The 14,621-nt window shown below is 37.7% G+C and overlaps 1 protein-coding gene across 1 annotated transcript in view; it reads left to right on the forward strand.

Moving 5' to 3' along the window:
* LOC131929450 (intermembrane lipid transfer protein VPS13A) overlaps window positions 1–14,621 on the forward strand; it is a 120,391-nt gene that overhangs the window by 5,716 nt on the left and 100,054 nt on the right. Inside the window, exons 2-15 of the mRNA XM_059285665.1 lie at window positions 1,222–1,265; window positions 1,366–1,408; window positions 1,660–1,755; window positions 2,014–2,115; window positions 4,077–4,246; window positions 4,372–4,431; window positions 5,322–5,402; window positions 5,749–5,772; window positions 6,916–6,970; window positions 7,182–7,312; window positions 8,027–8,133; window positions 13,026–13,197; window positions 13,519–13,581; window positions 13,859–13,991. Coding sequence (XP_059141648.1) covers window positions 1,222–1,265; window positions 1,366–1,408; window positions 1,660–1,755; window positions 2,014–2,115; window positions 4,077–4,246; window positions 4,372–4,431; window positions 5,322–5,402; window positions 5,749–5,772; window positions 6,916–6,970; window positions 7,182–7,312; window positions 8,027–8,133; window positions 13,026–13,197; window positions 13,519–13,581; window positions 13,859–13,991 — 1,281 coding nt within the window. The remainder of the gene's footprint in view (window positions 1–1,221; window positions 1,266–1,365; window positions 1,409–1,659; window positions 1,756–2,013; window positions 2,116–4,076; window positions 4,247–4,371; window positions 4,432–5,321; window positions 5,403–5,748; window positions 5,773–6,915; window positions 6,971–7,181; window positions 7,313–8,026; window positions 8,134–13,025; window positions 13,198–13,518; window positions 13,582–13,858; window positions 13,992–14,621) is intronic.

The following is a 14,621-nucleotide window of genomic DNA, read 5'->3' on the forward strand; positions in this document are numbered from 1 at the left end:
CGTGGCAGTTTATACTAAGACCAGGGGAAGGTTGAGGTGTGGATCTCTTAGTATAAATCTATGCATGTTGCCAGTGACATGTTCACATGAAATATTGCCCTACTCTGTTGTGCACTACAGTAATTGTGGGAGAAAAAACTTGACAAAAATACAAATGTCCAATGCTAGCTCAACAAGCTGTTATCTCATAGGGAATGGAAGCCAGATGCTGCAGCTAATCCATAGCGATCTTTACGGTTACGGATGGTGACTAATGTAACTAAATGATGTTTTGGTTGATGGACAGGAATTAATACAAAATTCAGCTTTTTTAAAGTTGGCTTGTTGACACTGATAAAATGTGCTTTAAGTTGGTGGTGGATATTACAGATGTAATGGACAGGTGTTGTATCAGTGTGTGCTAGGTTTGAGATGGGGGTATAGATGTCTAGGTAACAGATATGAGGGACTGTACATGTGTCTTGTCAATATGAGCTGTGCAGGTGTCTTTAGTTATCAATGCAAGTGAAGATGAGTTTCTGCATGGATGGGTTGTACAGGTGACAGCAATGAAGTGGGTTGTACAGGTGACATTGATGAAGTGGGTTGTACATGTGATAGGATGGGCTGTGCAGATGATATCGATGAAGTGGGTATGTGTTGTACAGGTGACGGTGATGAATTGGGTTCCACAGGTGATAGAAGAAGTGGGTTGTGCAGGTGACATCGATGAAGTGGGTATGTGTTGTACAGGTGACAATTATGAAGTGGGTTGCACAGGTGACATCGATGAAGTGGGTATGGGTTCCACAGGTGATAGATGAAGTTAGTTGTACAGGTGACAGTGATGAAGTGGCTTCCACAGGTTACATTGATGAAATGGGTTTGGGTTGTACAGGTGATGGGGATGAAGTGGCTTCCACAGGTGACAGCGATGAAATGGGTTTGGGTTGTACAGGTGACAGTGGGTAAGATCTGGTCTTGTGAGGAGATCTGATCTTTAAAAATATAGCTAGGTTAAAAATCATCTTATTAAAGTTGGCTATAGTTTTGAGGTAGTAATGTTCAATGATGAATAACTGTAATCATGCTAGAAGGCTGCTTAGGTTGAAGATAATTTAATTGCCATAGTTATATTAGCTTATATCTGATAGAGCCCTTTAATTCTAATTAGTAGAAGAGTACAATGAGCTTGAAGTCACAAAAGAATTTTGTTGCTAAAAAAAATGTTGTATATTACAGGAGATGTAGTCCTCAACAAACTGAACCTAAAAGAAAATGCTCTGGTAAGCTCTGTCAGTCTGGCATTAAATTACATTTTTAAATTTCTTCTAACACATTTCCTTTGGTTTGTTTGTACAATTCAATGATCTTTCTGTTTTTTAGGACGACATGGATTTGCCCATAAAGATCAAGGCAGGCCATATAGGTAATTCAATAGTTCTGACAAATCATGTTAATGAAAACTTTTTCATCTAGGTAAAATGGTCAGAATATCGATGTTTTTTGTGTGCAGTTTCTCATATATTAAATTTAATCTAACTGGGAAAAAGGATATGATATTGAGTATTTATATTCTTTTAGATGTAGTCTGTGTGTATCACTGGTTTTGAAAATAATCTAAAATTGTTTATTCCATTTCAAATAAGCATTGTGAAGAAATATATTCCTGTATTTCAGAAAAACTGACATTGAAGATTCCATGGAAGAACTTGTACTCTGAGGCAGTTGTAGCACAGATTGAAGGAGTTTATGCTCTAGTGGTCCCTAATATTGGTAGGAGACACTTCACATTTTCTTTTAGGATTTATTTATTGTACATAGTGGATACAAGTTTTTAAACATGTTTTGATTCCAATGATACTTGCTAAATTAGCTTGTAGCTATTTGTAAGGAAATGTAGTTAGGCCATAAAATGGTTGGTTGCTTAAAAAAATGCAACACTTTCTGAAAAACTTTAAAGCTGTCTGAAAAAAACAGAATAAAACATAATGTCTGCCGATATCTATTATTAAAAATAATATGTCCCAACAGGAATCACATACGATGCAGCAAAAGAATTCAAAGCCAAGCAGGAACTCAAGCAAGCCATATTGACCAAAATTGATGAGCAAAAAAAGCTGGAGGCTGAGAAAGGTATGAGCTAATTGTGTAGTTCAACTCATCTTTCACACATAAACTAAATCTGGTACAGGTAGGAACATATAAAAGGTTCACAGATCAACTAAATCTGGTACTGGTAGGAACATATAAAAGGTTCACAGATCAACTAAATCTGGTACTGGTAGGAACATATAAAAGGTTCACAGATAAACTAAATCTGGTACTGGTAGGAACATATAAAAGGTTCACAGATCAACTAAATCTGGTACTGGTAGGAACATATAAAAGGTTCACAGATCAACTAAATCTGGTACTGGTAGGAACATATAAAAGGTTCACAGATCAACTAAATCTGGTACTGGTAGGAACATATAAAAGGTTCACAGATCAACTAAATCTGGTACTGGTAGGAACATATAAAAGGTCACAGATCAACTAAATCTGGTACTGGTAGGAACATATAAAAGGTTCACAGATAAACTAAATCTGGTACTGGTAGGAACATATAAAAGGTTCACAGATCAACTAAATCTGGTACTGGTAGGAACATATGAAAGGTTCACAGATAAACTAAATCTGGTACTGGTAGGAACATATGAAAGGTTCACAGATAAACTAAATCTGGTACTGGTAGGAACATATAAAAGGTTCACAGATAAACTAAATCTGGTACTGGTAGGAACATGTAAAAGCTTCACAGATAAACTAAATCTGGCACTTGTAGGAACATATAAAAGGTTCACAGATAAACTAAATCTGGTACTGGTAGGAACATATAAAAGGTTCACAGATAAACTAAATCTGGTACTGGTAGGAACATATAAAAGGTTCACAGATAAACTAAATCTGGTACTGGTAGGAACATATGAAAGGTTCACAGATAAACTAAATCTGGTACTGGTAGGAACATATAAAATGGTATGGGACTGGACTCAGCTGTCACAGATAATTATAATTAAATCTGATACTGGTGGAAATAAATTATTCTTTCTGTCATTAGCAATACCTATGTTTTTAACTTGCAAGTAAAATTAGGTAAACATACAACACAAAGAACACCTTACCAACATGTAGCTGATACTTCAATTTTCTAAGGTAATGTTGGGTTTTGCATCTTACGTTACCCAGCAACATTGTGTGGATATGTCTAAACAATATCAACCTTAAATTTAAATCTGATTTGGTGCTATATTTTATAGTGTTTATTTTCTTAATGTTAGGCCTAAATGAATATATTAGAAAATTGAAGCCAATCTTTTCAAACAGCAATTGTTATTTATGTTTTTACTTTCTCGTATATACGAAGTGTAGAGAAAGTCTTGTAATCATGCAAAAAAAAATTAAAAAATCGAGTTTTACAAATCTCGATGTTTTACGCCTCCCTGAGTCGGAAAAATATATTTTTGCAATCTTGTGTGTGTCTGTGTGTCTGTAAACACGATAACTTGAGTACCGTTACAGCTAGGTTGATGAAATTTCATATATAAGTATTATATAAAAATCGTAGATACGTATCAACTTTTGAGCTATTCCTGATAACCGGAAATGGTACTTTTTCTACTTTGAATTTTTCAAAAGCCTCTAACTTGTGTACTATTTCAGATAGATAAATGAAATTTCACATGTAAGTTAAAGATCTAATCCTCTACCTTCTTTCAAATTTTGAGTAATTTCTGTTGAACGGAAGTAGTAATTTACGCTATTTCCGATTTCTCCAAAAAACGCATATAAATTTATAAAGTACTAATAATACTGCGCACTATTATGCACATTTTGTTTTGGCTTTCGCTTGGTGCGCAAATCTTTTTCTACGAGATTCTATTCTATTTTTAAAAGTTTAAGTAATTAAAAATCATGTCTATATTCCGAGTTGCCATCCCACATAGTGTTATATAAGAATATCCGAGAAAGTTTAGGGGAGATTACTCCCGGTTTATTTAAGTTAATTTTTATTAACTAGCATGTGGGTCTAACATTTTTTTTAATGTTGCCAGACAAGCCAAAAGAAGTAAAAAATGACAGTTTTGTTGAAAAGCTGGCCACGCAGGTCATCAAAAATCTACAAATCAAAGTGTCCCTGATTCACATCCGGTATGAAGACAAGTACAGCAATCCAGCTCGGCCAGTGTCTATGGGCATCACCCTAAATGAACTTCTATTCCAGGTGAGCTTGTTACACTGAGTTAATGGTTATAACAGAAGGGACATAACTGCAAAATACTTTAAAATTAGTAATATTTCTTTAGTTCATTTGGAATAATTGTAATAATTGAATTCCTTCTCTTTCAGACAACAGATTCCAATTGGAAGGAAATGATCATCAAAGAAGCAGTGACACAGATCTATAAAGTTGGTGCTCAGATTTTTTTTGGTTTATTCAATTTTAAGCTCAATTTTTAACTACAGGAGATTTGTATAATGAAGCATTAATAAAAGCAGGTAGTTTTGGTAGCCTCACAAATCTAGGACTGTTTCAACCAACATCTAAGATCCTTAAACCAAAAAGACAGTCTTTCAATTTCTAAACACCAGTAAAAACAAACATGCTATTATAATTGACTTAACTGTGACTGCTGTCAAATATTTACCTTAATTTTAAAACCTGGCTCAACACAGATGTGTGGCCAAGAAGTTTTAGTTCTTGAGACTAAAGGGTTGAATAAACAAAACCACCACCATCACCACTCTCCCCATCTCGCACAGCTTAGTCTATAAACACACTTATGTGCTGATAAAGACTTTGTCTGGAAACATTTATTGTCCTTGTAAAAGTAAAAGTTCCCTTTCAAACCTTACGGTCTATGGGGCAAGTGAAGTAGAGTTCACTTGTTTCTGTGACCTCGGCATATGAAGAGATAGTGTGGTCAGCACTATGCCCAGCCGCCTTTACTTTCCCTAACGTGAGTTAGGTACCCATCAGAGTTGGGTGGACTCAGGGACGGTCTACTGACTTGAACCCAGATTCGAACTCGAGACTTACGGGTTAGCAGTCCAGCTCTCTACCGCTAGACCACTCCGTCCCATTATTGTCCTTGTAAATGTTCTAAATTTGTGAAGTTCACTTTTAAAATTAGATATAATATTTATTACATTCATTTCTCTGGCAACAATTCTTGTGTTATGAGGCAAGTCTCACAATTTTTTTTTTATTGGTGTTGAAATTTACTGTATAAAAATGATTGTTAAAAATATTGATGTGTAGTGGGATGTATTCTAACTAAATAATGAATAATCCTTAGCTTGTTCGCCTTGACTCCCTGTGTGTCTATTGGAACAGCAATGGGAAACTTCTACAGGATTTAGACAAGAAACTTATCCTGGTAAGTTATTTTGATATTATGACATAAATGTGCTGTGTATTGAATTTAACTATTTTAAACTATTTGAAATTACATTATTTTTTCTAGTTTTTTGAAAATATTTAGCCGTCCAACAGTTTTAGTGTTAACTTACAATTTTTGCTTAGTTTTTTTGCTTTATTGCTTTAAATTTTTATTATCAGCCTGCTTTAAATAAAATAGTTGTCTTGTATCAGCTTGTTATGTAGACCCAGGTAGGGGAGACTAGTTTCCATGCTATGCATTTCTAGTTTATCTCCCTTTATCACTAAATCTTGTAGAGATCTCTGTCACTGTTGTATTAACATTATGTGCTTTATTTTTGCAGCAAGAGCTCCATGAATGCATTCAGGTTTTAATTTCTTCTATAATTAGTACACCACCAAGAGTTCTACTAATACAACCCACTAACATCACCTTAGTTTGAATTGAGATTTTTTGCCTTCCCATCCAAACTAATACTAACCATGCCATTTATCACTTTACCTCCCCTTTCCTCTTGTACTTTACTGATGATTGAAAGTTTTCTTAATCTCACACCTTGAAAATTGTTTTGAATTTTTAAAAAAATTTTTTTTTTTTAAAGTTTTACAAACTCACCAGTGGAATATTTATAAAGTATAAAATTTTAGAAAAATTGAAGTTAAACTTAAAATTATAAAAGTTAATTACAAAATACTTTTTTGCGCCAGATTTGACTTCAATGTCCATATGGCTTACAAATAACTAAAACAAATAATATTTTTCTTCTAACAATTGTGGATGTACAGAGCCACATTTTCTAATAAATTTATTTAACCATTCTCTTCACTAACAGAAATTGTTGTCCATTTTTCTTTCTAAAAAACACAGCACAAAAATGTAAAAAATCAGTTATAATCATATAAATTAGATCAATTAAAGGGAAAGCATAAGTGCTTATTGTTTTAAAGAAAAATAAGATTAGAGATTTATTTAGAAAATTAAATAAATGAAAATGTCACAAACTTATGTCATTCACTCTAACTTGGGCTGACCAAATGACATGTCTTACTTCAGTAATTTAATCTTTCTTGTCCAAACATTCATCTTATTCAAACTTCAAGATCAATAAAGCATTTCTATATTAATTGAATTCTTTTTAAAACATTTTAAAATAAAAAAAACAAACAAATTTTGTTGTTGTATGCATGGTGTTCCTGTAAAAATAAAAAAAATATTATTTACCATATCTTACTTCCCCTGCTTATATTTTATTATAGGTCTATAGCTTTTTCTTTAATATATCATATTCTTAAAATTTATTATATTTAAGTTTTTAGATTTTTTTTGTTCAAGAAAAATTCCTCTCTAGCCCTCTTCCTGTTGATATCCACCCATGGTTATGGTCCTTGTTATTTACTAGTGGTGTTAGCGGCAGTATAAGTCCCTAACACTTACCTCCCTTGTGTGCTGTTACATTTTAAAACATCTGATATTTTAATAGTGGTTTTAAAGTTACCTTTTATTTTTGCAGACTACACTAAAGGATAATATAGCAAAACAAGGGATGAAACCAAACTTGCAATACTGTAAGTATCTTATTCATTCTAGCATAAGATACAGTGTTATTTCCTTAGATACCTGTTGATGGTAGCCAGAGCAAGAGTTTGTTAATTAAGTTAAAAAAACTGAACAGTAACTTAAACAGTTCAAACAGTGGACAGTATGCTTACAATTTTGAAATGTACATGATCTTTATGAAACACCCAAATTTCAAACTGACCAACTTTCCATGTCCAGTGTTCAAGCCCATATCAGCCGTAGCACATTTACGTTTGAACACCAAGCCTGAACAGACAGATTTCTCCCTGCCCAAGATATTCCTTACCCTGGTGTTTGATGAGATTGCTGTTTCACTGTCCAAAGACCAGGTGAGTTGATGTTACACTGTCCAAAGACCAGGTGAGGTGATGTTACACTGTCCAAAGACCAGGTGAGTTGATGTTTCACTGTCCAAAGACCAGGTGAGGTGATGTTTCAGACCAGGTGAGGTGATGTTTCAGACCAGGTGAGGTGATGTTTCAGACCAGGTGAGGTGATGTTTTAGACCAGGTGAGGTGATGTTTCAGACCAGGGGAGGTGATGTTTCAGACCAGGTGAGGTGATGTTTTAGACCAGGTGAGGTGATGTTTTAGACCAGGTGAGGTGATGTTTCAGACCAGGGGAGGTGATGTTTCAGACCAGGTGAGGTGATGTTTCAGACCAGGTGAGGTGATGTTTTAGACCAGGTGAGGTGATGTTTTAGACCAGGTGAGGTGATGTTTCAGACCAGGGGAGGTGATGTTTCAGACCAGGTGAGGTGATGTTTCAGACCAGGTGAGGTGATGTTTCAGACCAGGTGAGGTGATGTTTCAGACCAGGTGAGGTGATGTTTCAGACCAGGTGAGGTGATGTTTTAGACCAGGTGAGGTGATGTGTCACTCTCTAAAGACCAGGTGAGGTGATGTTTCAGACCAGGTGAGTTGATGTGTCACTCTCTAAAGACCAGGTGAGGTGATGTTTTAGACCAGGTGAGTTGATGTTTGAGACCAGCAGGTAAATTGATGAGGTAGACTTGAGTGCTAACAGTTGAAATGTTCCCACAGTACGATGACATTCTGGAGATACTTGAGGCCATGGAGCGGATGAACCTGATGGCCATGTACAAGAAAACCAGGCCAGCGGTTTCTTATAAAGGACATGCCAAACAATGGTTAGTGTAATAAATTCATTCCATTTGAAGTGTTCGTAGCTGCCTTAATTCTGGATATTTGTATTGACTCTTGCATTTGTACAGTCAGTTGTATGTAATTTGGATGTAATGTGGCCTATAGGATTACATTAACTATTAGACTATTGTGATTGACTCTTAAAATTTTCCTTTTAAATCCTGTTGTTTACTGCTGTTGTTTTAATTTTGTGTACTTGAACAGTCAAAGAACCTATCAGTCTTATTTTATGGAAAATGTTTAAAGCAGCATCACACTTTGCTTAAATTCTGTCTATTTTTGCCTCATGTTGGGGACTTAAGACTATGCTGTTATTTTATCAATTGTTGCCAATGTTGGTGGCATCAGGCGTTGCTCTCATTCTTTGACTCTGTATGTACCTTATGTAGGTGGCACCATGCCTATGCTGTTATCCTTGAGCACCTATCATTCTTTGACTCTGTACCTTATGTAGGTGGCACCATGCCTATGCTGTTATCCTTGAGCACCTATCATTCTTTGACTGTGTACCTTATGTAGGTGGCACCATGCCTATGCTGTTATCCTTGAGCACCTATCATTCTTTGACTGTGTACCTTATGTAGGTGGCACCATGCCTATGCTGTTATCCTTGAGCACCTATCATTCTTTGACTGTGTACCTTATGTAGGTGGCACCATGCCTATGCTGTTATCCTTGAGCACCTATCATTCTTTGACTGTGTACCTTATGTAGGTGGCACCATGCCTATGCTGTTATCCTTGAGCACCTATCATTCTTTGACTGTGTACCTTATGTAGGTGGCACCATGCCTATGCTGTTATCCTTGAGCACCTATCATTCTTTGACTGTGTACCTTATGTAGGTGGCACCATGCCTATGCTGTTATCCTTGAGCACCTATCATTCTTTGACTGTGTACCTTATGTAGGTGGCACCATGCCTATGCTGTTATCCTTGAGCACCTATCATTCTTTGACTCTGTACCTTATGTAGGTGGCACCATGCCTATGCTGTTATCCTTGAGCACCTATCATTCTTTGACTGTGTACCTTATGTAGGTGGCACCATGCCTATGTTGTTATCCTTGAGCACCTATCATTCTTTGACTCTGTACCTTATGTAGGTGGCACCATGCCTATGCTGTTATCCTTGAGCACCTATCATTCTTTGACTGTGTACCTTATGTAGGTGGCACCATGCCTATGCTGTTATCCTTGAGCACCTATCATTCTTTGACTGTGTACCTTATGTAGGTGGCACCATGCCTATGCTGTTATCCTTGAGCACCTATCATTCTTTGACTGTGTACCTTATGTAGGTGGCACCATGCCTATGCTGTTATCCTTGAGCACCTATCATTCTTTGACTGTGTACCTTATGTAGGTGGCACCATGCCTATGCTGTTATCCTTGAGCACCTATCATTCTTTGACTGTGTACCTTATGTAGGTGGCACCATGCCTATGCTGTTATCCTTGAGCACCTATCATTCTTTGACTGTGTACCTTATGTAGGTGGCACCATGCCTATGCTGTTATCCTTGAGCACCTATCATTCTTTGACTGTGTACCTTATGTAGGTGGCACCATGCCTATGCTGTTATCCTTGAGCACCTATCATTCTTTGACTGTGTACCTTATGTAGGTGGCACCATGCCTATGCTGTTATCCTTGAGCACCTATCATTCTTTGACTGTGTACCTTATGTAGGTGGCACCATGCCTATGCTGTTATCCTTGAGCACCTATCATTCTTTGACTGTGTACCTTATGTAGGTGGCACCATGCCTATGCTGTTATCCTTGAGCACCTATCATTCTTTGACTGTGTACCTTATGTAGGTGGCACCATGCCTATGCTGTTATCCTTGAGCACCTATCATTCTTTGACTGTGTACCTTATGTAGGTGGCACCATGCCTATGCTGTTATCCTTGAGCACCTATCATTCTTTGACTGTGTACCTTATGTAGGTGGCACCATGCCTATGCTGTTATCCTTGAGCACCTATCATTCTTTGACTGTGTACCTTATGTAGGTGGCACCATGCCTATGCTGTTATCCTTGAGCACCTATCATTCTTTGACTCTGTACCTTATGTAGGTGGCACCATGCCTATGCTGTTATCCTTGAGCACCTATCATTCTTTGACTGTGTACCTTATGTAGGTGGCACCATGCCTATGTTGTTATCCTTGAGCACCTATCATTCTTTGACTCTGTACCTTATGTAGGTGGCACCATGCCTATGCTGTTATCCTTGAGCACCTATCATTCTTTGACTGTGTACCTTATGTAGGTGGCACCATGCCTATGCTGTTATCCTTGAGCACCTATCATTCTTTGACTGTGTACCTTATGTAGGTGGCACCATGCCTATGCTGTTATCCTTGAGCACCTATCATTCTTTGACTGTGTACCTTATGTAGGTGGCACCATGCCTATGCTGTTATCCTTGAGCACCTATCATTCTTTGACTGTGTACCTTATGTAGGTGGCACCATGCCTATGCTGTTATCCTTGAGCACCTATCATTCTTTGACTGTGTACCTTATGTAGGTGGCACCATGCCTATGCTGTTATCCTTGAGCACCTATCATTCTTTGACTGTGTACCTTATGTAGGTGGCACCATGCCTATGCTGTTATCCTTGAGCACCTATCATTCTTTGACTCTGTACCTTATGTAGGTGGCACCATGCCTATGCTGTTATCCACTTAGCACCTATCATTCTTTGACTGTGTACCTTATGTAGGTGGCACCATGCCTATGCTGTTATCCTTGAGCACCTATCATTCTTTGACTGTGTACCTTATGTAGGTGGCACCATGCCTATGCTGTTATCCTTGAGCACCTATCATTCTTTGACTGTGTACCTTATGTAGGTGGCACCATGCCTATGCTGTTATCCTTGAGCACCTATCATTCTTTGACTGTGTACCTTATGTAGGTGGCACCATGCCTATGCTGTTATCCTTGAGCACCTATCATTCTTTGACTGTGTACCTTATGTAGGTGGCACCATGCCTATGCTGTTATCCTTGAGCACCTATCATTCTTTGACTGTGTACCTTATGTAGGTGGCACCATGCCTATGCTGTTATCCTTGAGCACCTATCATTCTTTGACTCTGTACCTTATGTAGGTGGCACCATGCCTATGCTGTTATCCTTGAGCACCTATCATTCTTTGACTGTGTACCTTATGTAGGTGGCACCATGCCTATGTTGTTATCCTTGAGCACCTATCATTCTTTGACTCTGTACCTTATGTAGGTGGCACCATGCCTATGCTGTTATCCTTGAGCACCTATCATTCTTTGACTGTGTACCTTATGTAGGTGGCACCATGCCTATGCTGTTATCCTTGAGCACCTATCATTCTTTGACTGTGTACCTTATGTAGGTGGCACCATGCCTATGCTGTTATCCTTGAGCACCTATCATTCTTTGACTGTGTACCTTATGTAGGTGGCACCATGCCTATGCTGTTATCCTTGAGCACCTATCATTCTTTGACTGTGTACCTTATGTAGGTGGCACCATGCCTATGCTGTTATCCTTGAGCACCTATCATTCTTTGACTGTGTACCTTATGTAGGTGGCACCATGCCTATGCTGTTATCCTTGAGCACCTATCATTCTTTGACTGTGTACCTTATGTAGGTGGCACCATGCCTATGCTGTTATCCTTGAGCACCTATCATTCTTTGACTCTGTACCTTATGTAGGTGGCACCATGCCTATGCTGTTATCCTTGAGCACCTATCATTCTTTGACTGTGTACCTTATGTAGGTGGCACCATGCCTATGCTGTTATCCTTGAGCACCTATCATTCTTTGACTGTGTACCTTATGTAGGTGGCACCATGCCTATGCTGTTATCCTTGAGCACCTATCATTCTTTGACTGTGTACCTTATGTAGGTGGCACCATGCCTATGCTGTTATCCTTGAGCACCTATCATTCTTTGACTGTGTACCTTATGTAGGTGGCACCATGCCTATGCTGTTATCCTTGAGCACCTATCATTCTTTGACTGTGTACCTTATGTAGGTGGCACCATGCCTATGCTGTTATCCTTGAGCACCTATCATTCTTTGACTGTGTACCTTATGTAGGTGGCACCATGCCTATGCTGTTATCCTTGAGCACCTATCATTCTTTGACTGTGTACCTTATGTAGGTGGCACCATGCCTATGCTGTTATCCTTGAGCACCTATCATTCTTTGACTCTGTACCTTATGTAGGTGGCACCATGCCTATGCTGTTATCCTTGAGCACCTATCATTCTTTGACTGTGTACCTTATGTAGGTGGCACCATGCCTATGTTGTTATCCTTGAGCACCTATCATTCTTTGACTCTGTACCTTATGTAGGTGGCACCATGCCTATGCTGTTATCCTTGAGCACCTATCATTCTTTGACTCTGTACCTTATGTAGGTGGCACCATGCCTATGCTGTTATCCTTGAGCACCTATCATTCTTTGACTGTGTACCTTATGTAGGTGGCACCATGCCTATGCTGTTATCCTTGAGCACCTATCATTCTTTGACTGTGTACCTTATGTAGGTGGCACCATGCCTATGCTGTTATCCTTGAGCACCTATCATTCTTTGACTGTGTACCTTATGTAGGTGGCACCATGCCTATGCTGTTATCCTTGAGCACCTATCATTCTTTGACTGTGTACCTTATGTAGGTGGCACCATGCCTATGCTGTTATCCTTGAGCACCTATCATTCTTTGACTGTGTACCTTATGTAGGTGGCACCATGCCTATGCTGTTATCCTTGAGCACCTATCATTCTTTGACTCTGTACCTTATGTAGGTGGCACCATGCCTATGCTGTTATCCACTTAGCACCTATCATTCTTTGACTGTGTACCTTATGTAGGTGGCACCATGCCTATGCTGTTATCCTTGAGCACAATGTCCAGCGCCGAAGGAAAATGTGGAACTGGAATGTTATGAAGGAACACAGAGACAAGCTGAAACTCTACCGGGAGTTGTACAAGCAAAAACTTGAGAACAAAAAGATGAGCTACAAAGATCAAGGGCTGTTGAAGGTAAATTTTTTGCACTGCATGAAAGGTAACTTGTCAGTACTGGTAACTCTTAGTAATTTTATCTTGACGGAGGCTGAATGACACTTGGTATCTTTAAAATATAGCAATGGCAATTTTTTTTTAATCAACAATAATTTTGAATTGCATATTAGATTTACTTAATTTTTCCAATTCTATCTTGTTTAAAAAACAAACTTATTTTAATTGGCTATCCAATTATTTAAAAGGCAGATATAATGTTTTCAACAAAGTGCTGGTTAATGTCATGATTTTAGGTTGTTCAACAAAGGTAAAAAGTGAATTGTTGACTTTTTATTTCAGCAATGTGAAGAAGATTTGGATGTGTTCAACATCTCTATGTGCCGCAACCAAGCAGAGATGGATGTGAGTTACCATGGCAACAGCTTGCATTCTTTTATTATTATGATATATACAAGTATCAGTTTCAATGTCAGATGGCTTTTATAATGAACTTTGAGAGCCTTAGAAAGATTAACTTAGATGACCTTTAAAAGTTAAAAAGGTTAACTCAGAAAACCTTTGAAATGGTATATAATTTCAAGATTAATTTAAGTTTTTGAAATCTATCAGTTTAATTTAAATATCTTATTGATCTGTAAAAAAATTGTTACAAAGCCTTCATGTAAATATTGTAATTCAGGTGATCAAGCGAGGCAAGAAGAGGGATGAGGAAAAAAGTCAGGCCTCTTGGTTTGGGGGCTGGTTTGCTCCCTCTAAGAAGAAAGCAAGCCCAACCAAGAAGCCAGGATCTGAGAAAGACTTAGAGGACTTTGGTAACTTTCTGAGATCTTAGCTTCTTGATACTTTTATTTGTTTAAAGACTTAGAGGATTGGTAACTTTCTGAGATCTTAGTTTCTTGATACCTTTATTTGTCTTAAGACTTAGAGGATTGGTAACTTTCTGAGATCTTAGCTTCTTGATACTTTTATTTGTCTAAAGACTTAGAGGACTTTGGTAACTTTCTGAGATCTTAACTTCTTGATACTTTTATTTATCTAAAGGCTTAGAGGATTGGTAACTTTCTGAGATCTTAGTTTCTTGATACCTTTATTTGTCTTAAGACTTAGAGGATTGGTAACTTTCTGAGATCTTAGCTTCTTGATACTTTTATTTGTCTAAAGACTTAGAGGACTTTGGTAACTTTCTGAGATCTTAGCTTCGTGATACTTTTATTTATCTAAAGGCTTAGAAGACTTTGGTAACTGACTGAGATCTTAGCTTCTTGATACTTTTATTTGTCTAAAGGCTTAGAGGATTGGTAACTTTCTGAGATCTTAGCTTCTTGATACTTTTATTTGTCTAAAGACTTAGAGGACTTTGGTAACTTTCTGAGATCTTAGCTTCTTGATACTTTTATTTGTCTAAAGGCTTAGAAGACTTTGGTAACTGACTGTCTGAGATC

The sequence above is a fragment of the Physella acuta genome, unplaced genomic scaffold (assembly GCF_028476545.2).
Source record: "Physella acuta isolate Inbredline_101_S28 unplaced genomic scaffold, ASM2847654v3 ptg000094l, whole genome shotgun sequence".
Classification (NCBI taxonomy): domain Eukaryota; kingdom Metazoa; phylum Mollusca; class Gastropoda; family Physidae; genus Physella; species Physella acuta.